Source organism: Dendrobium catenatum, unplaced genomic scaffold (genome assembly GCF_001605985.2).
Source record: "Dendrobium catenatum unplaced genomic scaffold, ASM160598v2 original_scaffold_117410, whole genome shotgun sequence".
Lineage (NCBI taxonomy): Eukaryota > Viridiplantae > Streptophyta > Magnoliopsida > Asparagales > Orchidaceae > Dendrobium > Dendrobium catenatum.
Window position 1 is genome coordinate 114508 of NW_021435845.1, and position 7682 is coordinate 122189.

At 40.3% G+C, this 7682-nt stretch overlaps 1 protein-coding gene across 1 annotated transcript in view; it reads left to right on the forward strand.

The window, feature by feature from the left end:
- The window catches only part of LOC110109086, a 44208-nt gene that overhangs the window by 25657 nt on the left and 10869 nt on the right, over positions 1 to 7682 (forward strand). Inside the window, exon 4 of the mRNA XM_020839989.2 lies at positions 3919 to 4120. Within this exon, the coding sequence (XP_020695648.1) occupies positions 3919 to 4120 (202 nt within the window). The remainder of the gene's footprint in view (positions 1 to 3918; positions 4121 to 7682) is intronic.

Consider the following 7682-nt stretch of genomic DNA (forward strand, 5'->3'; position numbering starts at 1 on the left):
TAAGGATGGAATTTGTGATGGGAGGAAGAAGGAGGACGATTCAGGGTGATGCTATCCTGACCAAGGCTGGAGTATCTCTCAAGTCCATGATCATATCCATACAGGAGGTGGGAGGTGGATATTTGGTGGAGCTGCAGTGCTTGGAGAGGGTGAGTGTGGGGGATGAGGGAGACATTCGACTAGTGGTGCAACCGCTCATACAGCAATTCAGGGAGGTGTTCCAACCACCTCAGGGCTTACCACCACCCAGAGAGCAAGAGCATGCAATTCTTCTGAAGGACGGGGTGTTACCAATTAGTGTTCGACCATACCGATACCCTCAGATTCAAAAAGATGAAATAGAGAAGCTGATCAGGGAGATGTTGGAGGCAGGAATAGTCAGACCCAGCGCGAGTCCTTTCTCTAGCCCCGTCCTACTAGTCAAGAAGAAAAATGAGAGTTGGAGGTTTTGCGTGGATTACAGGGCTTTGAACAAGGAGACAGTACCATATAAGTTTCTTATTCCGGTGATTGATGAGTTGCTAGAAGAGTTGCACGGAGCAGTAGTGTTTTCTAAGATGGACCTGAAGTCAGGCTACCACCAAATCAAAATGAAGGATGAGGATATTCAGAATACGGCTTTCAGGATGCACGAGGGGCATTACGAGTTCCTGGTGATGCCTTTCGGGCTCACTAACGCCCCTGCTACTTTTCAGTCTTTGATGAACAGAGTGTTTAAGCAGCATCTCAGGAAGTTTGTGCTAGTTTATTTTTATGATATTTTGGTGTACAACCAAACTGAGGAGGAGCACTTAGAGCACCTGAAGGAGGTTATGAATATCCTACAGGAGCATCAGCTGAAAGCTAATTTAAAGAAGTGCAATTTTGCCCAGTCGAGGGTGGAATATTTGGGACACGTGGTGTCTCAAGAGGGAGTGGCAGCCGACCAGTCTAAGATTGAGGCCATGCAGAACTGGCCAAGGCCTAAGAACATAAGGGAGTTGAGAGGTTTCTTAGGTCTGACTAGTTACTATAGGAGGTTTGTGAAGGAGTACAGTACTACCGCGTGGCCTTTGACTGAGCAACTGAAGAAGAACAATTTCTTATGGGGAGAGGCGGCAACCCAGGCTTTTGAGAGGTTAAAGAAAGCCATGACGACGGTGCCAGTGTTAGCTCTTCCAAATTTTAGCCATACCTTTATAGTGAAGACTGATGCATCAGGGTATGGCTTGGGAGCAGTTTTGATGCAGGATCACAAGCCTGTAGCCTATTTCAGTCAGGTGCTATCGACCAGGGCTCGATTGAAGTCATGATATGAGAGAGAGCTGATGGCCATCGTCCTAGCCATTCAGAAGTGGCGCCCTTATCTTTTGGGGAGACACTTCATTGTTCGTACGAACTAGAGGAGTTTGAAATACTTGTTAGAACAACGGATGGTGACCGAGGAACATTAGAGGTGGCTGTCAAAGCTTTTGGGCTATAACTTTGAGATCCAGTACCGACCAGGGGTGGAAAATAAGGCGGCTGACGCCTTATCCAGATGTATTGGGGAACTTCAGGAGTTGGCAATATCAGTACCACTGATGGTTAACTGGGGGGGCCATCAAAGAAGAAAGCCTACAGAGCAAGGAGCTGAAGAAAATCAAGGAAGACTTGAGGAAGGATAGTAGTAACCATTCGGGGTACTATCTGGAGGGGGAGAAGTTGTTACATCATGGGAGGTTCGTGATGCCACGAACATCAACATACATTCCTCACTTACTACAGGAATTTCACGGCAGTGCTGTTGGGGGGCTTTCAGGAGTACATAAGACATACAGAAGGCTGACAGCGGAGCTGTAGTGGAAGTGGATGTATAAAGATGTGGAAGAGATGGTAGCAAGGTGTGAGGTATGTCAGTGAAATAAATATATGGCGATGACACCAGAAGGGCTACTTCAACCATTAGCACTTCCAAACAAAGTGTGGGAGGAAGTATCTATGGAATTCATTGACGACCTCCCCCGCTTAGAAGGATTCACAATCATTCTGGTAGTGGTGGATCGACTTAGCAAGTATGCTCACTTTATTATCTTACGACATCCGTACAACGCCGTATCAGTAACGACAACATTTATCAGGGAAGTGGTGAGATTACATGGGGTTCCTGAGTCGATTGTGTCTGACAGGGACAAGGTGTTCCTTAGCCAGTTTTGGAAGGAGCTTTTCAGAATGCAGGGCACAATTCTCAAGAGAAGTATTGCTTACCATCCACAGACTGACGGACAAACGGAGGTGATAAAACGGAGCTTGGAAGCATATTTGAGGTGTTTTGCATCCGAAAAACCGCGGATGTGGGCGAAGTGGTTACCTTGGGCCGAGTATTTATACAATACCTCGTACCCTTATGCTTCTCAAATGACGCCTTTCAAGGTGATGTATGGCAGAGACTCCCCACGCCTAGTGCACTATGGGAAGGGAAGCACACCAGTGTCATCAGTGGAGCAGTATTTGGAGGAAAGGGACAAGGTGCTAGAAGAGTTGAAGAAACATCTGCAAATGGCACAACAAATTATGAAGAGACAGGCGGATTCACATAGGAGGGACATGCAATTTTAAGTGCGGGAGAAGGTGTTCTTGAAGCTAAGGCCCTACAGACAGAAATCAGTGGCTAATAGGCGGAACGAGAATCTGGCGCCGAGGTATTTCGGTCCCTATGAGATCTTGGGGAAGATTGGCGCTGTGGCGTATTGTCTGAAGTTACCCGCCTCCGCTACCATACGCCCAGTGTTCCATGTGTCACAACTGAGGAGAGCGCTAGGAGAGCATGTAGTTAGTGCAGAGTTACCCGCATCAATGACGGAAGAGTTGGAAGTGATTTTAGAACCCATGGAGCTTATAGGGGTAAATCTGATAAAGAGGGCAATAAGAAAGTACTGATTCGATGGAAGGATCTACTTGATTTTGATGCTACTTGGGAACCATTTGATAGAGTGAAAGAGTAATTTCCTTTTTTTCACCTTGAGGACAAGGTGAGTTTTTGGGAGGGGAGTAATGTTACGCTTGCTGCTCTCACGTTGGCCCAGGAGAGGCCGACTAGACCGGTCCAGGTATTTGTTCGGCGGAAGAACAGGGAAGGAGGGGCGGTAATCCTGTGGGGCCCTTGATGGGTTTAATGCAATTTTTTGGGGGAAATATTTGAATGTAAGGGTTGATTAGGTAAGTTGTAATTCTCCTTTCATGTTAATTTGGGGAATAGGAGGGAATTAAGATTATCTTGAATTTGATTGCAATTTGAGAACTAGGGTTCTTTTGCTTTGGGCTCTTGGCATTGCCGGAGATTTGGAGAGTTGTTCTTCCTCTCAGTTTGAAGAACAATTGTATCTTTGCTATTTTATTTCATTGTCTAGTGGAATACAAGTCTTGCTTTGAGTTTTTTCTCTCAGATTTCCCTGGATTGTACTGATTTCCTGCTGTAAACAGCAGACTTTTGCTGTTTTCCTGCTGCAAACAGCCGTTTCTCTGCTGTTTGCTTATCGATTTGGGTTAGGATTGCTTGTGAACTCAAGTATTACCTTAAGTTACTTGCGAAGTATTTCCTACCATTGTCTTATAGGTTCATGCATTTTACATACTTGCTAGTCTGTTTCATGTTCGACAAATTTTGAATTATGCAAAAATTCCAGCTTATTCTTGAAAATTAGGTTGAAACAAATTGGAATTGAGGTCAAAAATTGGGTTCATTGTGTTATCAGCTTTGGACTGACTGTTGATTTTATCTTTAGTTTATTTCCTTATTTCGTACAGATCGGTTTTCTTGCTATGACATATGGTTCTATTTGTGTAGCCATTGTTTCCTTTCTGAGATGTCATTTTCTATATTGCAGGTGGATGATCCCATCTGAGTAAGACCTTCGGTTCTTGACTTTGTGGTTTAACATCTCCCTGCGCTTATTTCAGGAAAAAATAAACAAGTTTCTTGCTTATAAGAAGGCTGGGAAAAGCTTCAATGCAGACCTGAGAAATAGGAAGGATTACCGAAATCCAAATTTTCTGCAGCATGCTGTGAGTTATCAAGATATTGATGAGATTGGTACTTGTTTCAGCAAAGAAGTCTTTGACCCACATGGATATGACAAAAGTGACTACTATGATGAAATAGGTTAGCTCTTGTTCTATTGATTTTTTATGAAATTATTATAGATTATCTTATTTTTCCTTATTATAATGGTGGTCATAATCATGCATTTTGATAATTTCAAAGAATAATGAGATCTATCCCTTTGCTCGTCTAATTATCTTAAGAATTTCAACGAATGGAAATGGGTGGATATAAAATGGATTTGAAAACAACTTTGATACATGAAATCATCCAAAGTTTTTTTTTTCTTGTATTGTAATATAAATTTGTCTCAGATATTTGAAAAATAGGCTTTGATATTTTCATGATTGAAAAATTAAACATGCAATTTTCATGATTGAAATTTTGAACTGAAATTATAAATTTTTTGCTCTCCAGATTTTTTGTATGTGCATCTGTAATTCCATTATTCAATCTGCAAAGCATTTAATATGGCTGTACAAATGTAAATGAAGACTTTCACCTCTCATAGTGCCTGTTCCCTAGTGGTTTAGATTTTCTGGATTGATTTTTTTTGGTGTAATTTGGTCTGCTGTGTATTTTGTCAAAATATGTTTCTGCTTTTCAGTTATGTTTTCAAATTTATTAAATTAAATTGAGCAAAATCTTTTCTTTTGAGCATGATTTGCAAATCAAAGCAAAAAAGTGGCTCTATATCCAGACTATATTAAGCTGATCAAGCTGAATAAATTGTACATGTGCACACGCACACGTGTATGTGAGCGGCCTACCTCTTGAAAGTGCCCCCATAGGCATGGATATGCTTATGTGAACACACTCGCACATAGGTTTTTTCCCAAGAGCGCGCACACAACATAATAACCATCGTCTGCGTCCACACATGCGCACTTTTACTTACTAGCTCTTACTTAGTTATTTATGGCATGATTTGCATTTGTATACATATTCTTTTATACACACACAAACACACACACACACACACACATATATATATATATATATATATGTGTGTGCGTGTACATGCCTGTGAAAAAACACCCATATATTAAGTTATTTCTGGTTGAAGTAATTTTTAGTGAGCCATCCTTGGATCTAAGGAAATCAATTTCTATTTCTGAGTCAACTAAAATTCAAGCAATCATTGAGCGAGTTTCTAGTTGCAAACATAATTACCAAATATTGTAGGCATCTATCAATCAAAGTTTGATGGCCTAAGATGTGTCATATTTATGTTACAGGACAAATGATCGTTTAGATAGTTATGATATAATTTATAATGATGGTGATACATACCATTATAAAGTAGAAAATTTCATCCATAATCTATGCCAAATAACTAGATATGTAATCATTTCATTATGGAAGTGTGGTTTGGATGGGGGATGAAAGGAAGCGAGTGTTTGCCAGTTAAAAGATATGAAAATGTGGACATTTACGGTAGTCGGAAGCAAGCAAGACAATAAAAGTGAGCCATTAAAAGATTAAATTATGAGAAAAAGGATCAAAATAGTCCTCAATTATATTACAAGATTAATTTGATCCCTCAACTCTTTAAAGAAGAACAAAAATAGTCCCACCATGAGACTATTTTGATTCTCTTTTAAGGATTTGAGGGATCAAAATGTGATGTGAAACGTGATGCATGGAAACAAGAACTGCTTGGGGATTTTAATATAAGATTTTTAAAGCTTTGCTACTTATATAATTAATGCTTACCCAAGTTAGGTTTTCAGAATTATCAGTTGAAATTAAGTAAGGCATGCGATTATAACTAGATTAACGGGACAATATCAAATTGACAACATAGAATTAGAGAGTAATGCTATGGGGAGAAACAATAATCCACAATTAACAAATAGAACTTTTCACCTTGGGTCTCTCACTCACTCTCTTGTTGGTGGCTTCTCCCAGTATTTCCTGCTCACATCCATTTCTCAAACTACACCCATTGCAAAATTCTCGTTATAGCCATTCAAAATCATATTAACAGAGAAAAAAAACGTACCTTGCCAAATTCTAATCATAACGTTTCTATCCATCAAAGTTTTATGCATGGGAAACAGTGGTAAATTTCTGCACTTCTACTTAAATTAGCATGAATTCAATGCTGTCTCACAGATGCAGTATAGTTGTCTTGAATAGTTTAATTGGAAAAGAATCAAAATGATCCCTTTACTCTATTTGAAGGACAAAAATGATCCCTAATTATATTAAAAAATCATTATTGAGGGACAATACGTCAGATATTTCGACATCATGTAACTTCAGGAGACGCCGGAAGATCAACGGCCAACGATTCATTGAGTTTTATTTTGAGTCATTTTATGTAGTATTTATTTGATTTTATATGTTTTTTCTACGGTTTTATGCCCTTCAATGGTTTTATGTCGTTATTGTCCCACCCAGAGGGACTTTTAGTCTTTTGCTTCTCTTATATTTTGAGCTATTATAATGGCCCTTTTCTTATGTAATGAGTAGTTTTTGATTGAATGAAAAATATTTGCTTTGTTGTTCTCTTTGTGAGTGCAAACCTCCACGATCTCTTAGTGAGTTCGTGGAGAAGCTAGATTCTTTTGAGTTCTAGGTTTTTCTCGTTTCTATCATTTTCTTTATTTTCTTGGTCAATTCATCATCGTGGAGATTCGGATTGAAGCACTTGTGGAAAATTGGAATTCACTCCTTGAATCCTTATATTTTCCATACTTCTTCCTCTCCTTGGACCTTGCCGCCTGTGCGCCGCCCTTTCCCTAGCCAAACCCCGGCCAGCCTCCCGCCGACCAACCCGCACCCCATCCCGCCGGCCTGCAGGAACCTTCCGCCGGCTAGTCTTCCATCCGGCCACCCGTCGGCCACCACCAGCCCTTCCTCCGCGCCACCCTGGATCCATACCGCCGCCCATTTGGTTTCCCTTTGCTTGTTTGAATTTTCATCCTTTAATGACTTTCCTAATTAATTCACTTAAATTGGGGAATTATTAAGGGAGTTACATTTTTTTGAAATTCAAATTCCCTCCAAATTTTCTTTCAAGAAAGGAGTTAAATGACATAATTAAAATCTGAAATCTAAATTTCAAATTTTGATTAATTAATTGTGTCCCCACTATTTAATTCAAGCCTCTCTCTCTCTCCCATATGGCCGGCCGCCTTCTCCTATTGTTCTATCCTCTACTTGCCACCTCATCACTACTTAAACACCTCTTTAATACCCTTCTCCCTCAAGTTTAATTTCAGTTTTCCATGATTTTAATTTCAAATTTCAAAATCTGAAATTTTGAAATCAATTCCTCCCCCCTTAATGGCCCCTCTCTCTCTAATCACCTTAATAGCTCCATAAATTCAGCCCAAATCTTCTCCCCATTGCCGCCTCCTCTCTCCCTCCTTGGATTAATTTGAAATTCAAATTAAATCCCTCTCCTAAACACACTAAATCTGAATTTTATTTCAGATTTCCTGCATTTGCCTCTTAGCCCCCACCATAGCCGTCAAGGAAGTTTCGATAAGACGTTGGATGCTCACTAGTCATCCATGGACTACCCGCCACCGACCGCTCAACGGACTACGCTTTTGTGCGCATTTGTCTCCTAGTGACATCGCTCGGTTGCTCTCAATCTTCCTCATTAAAT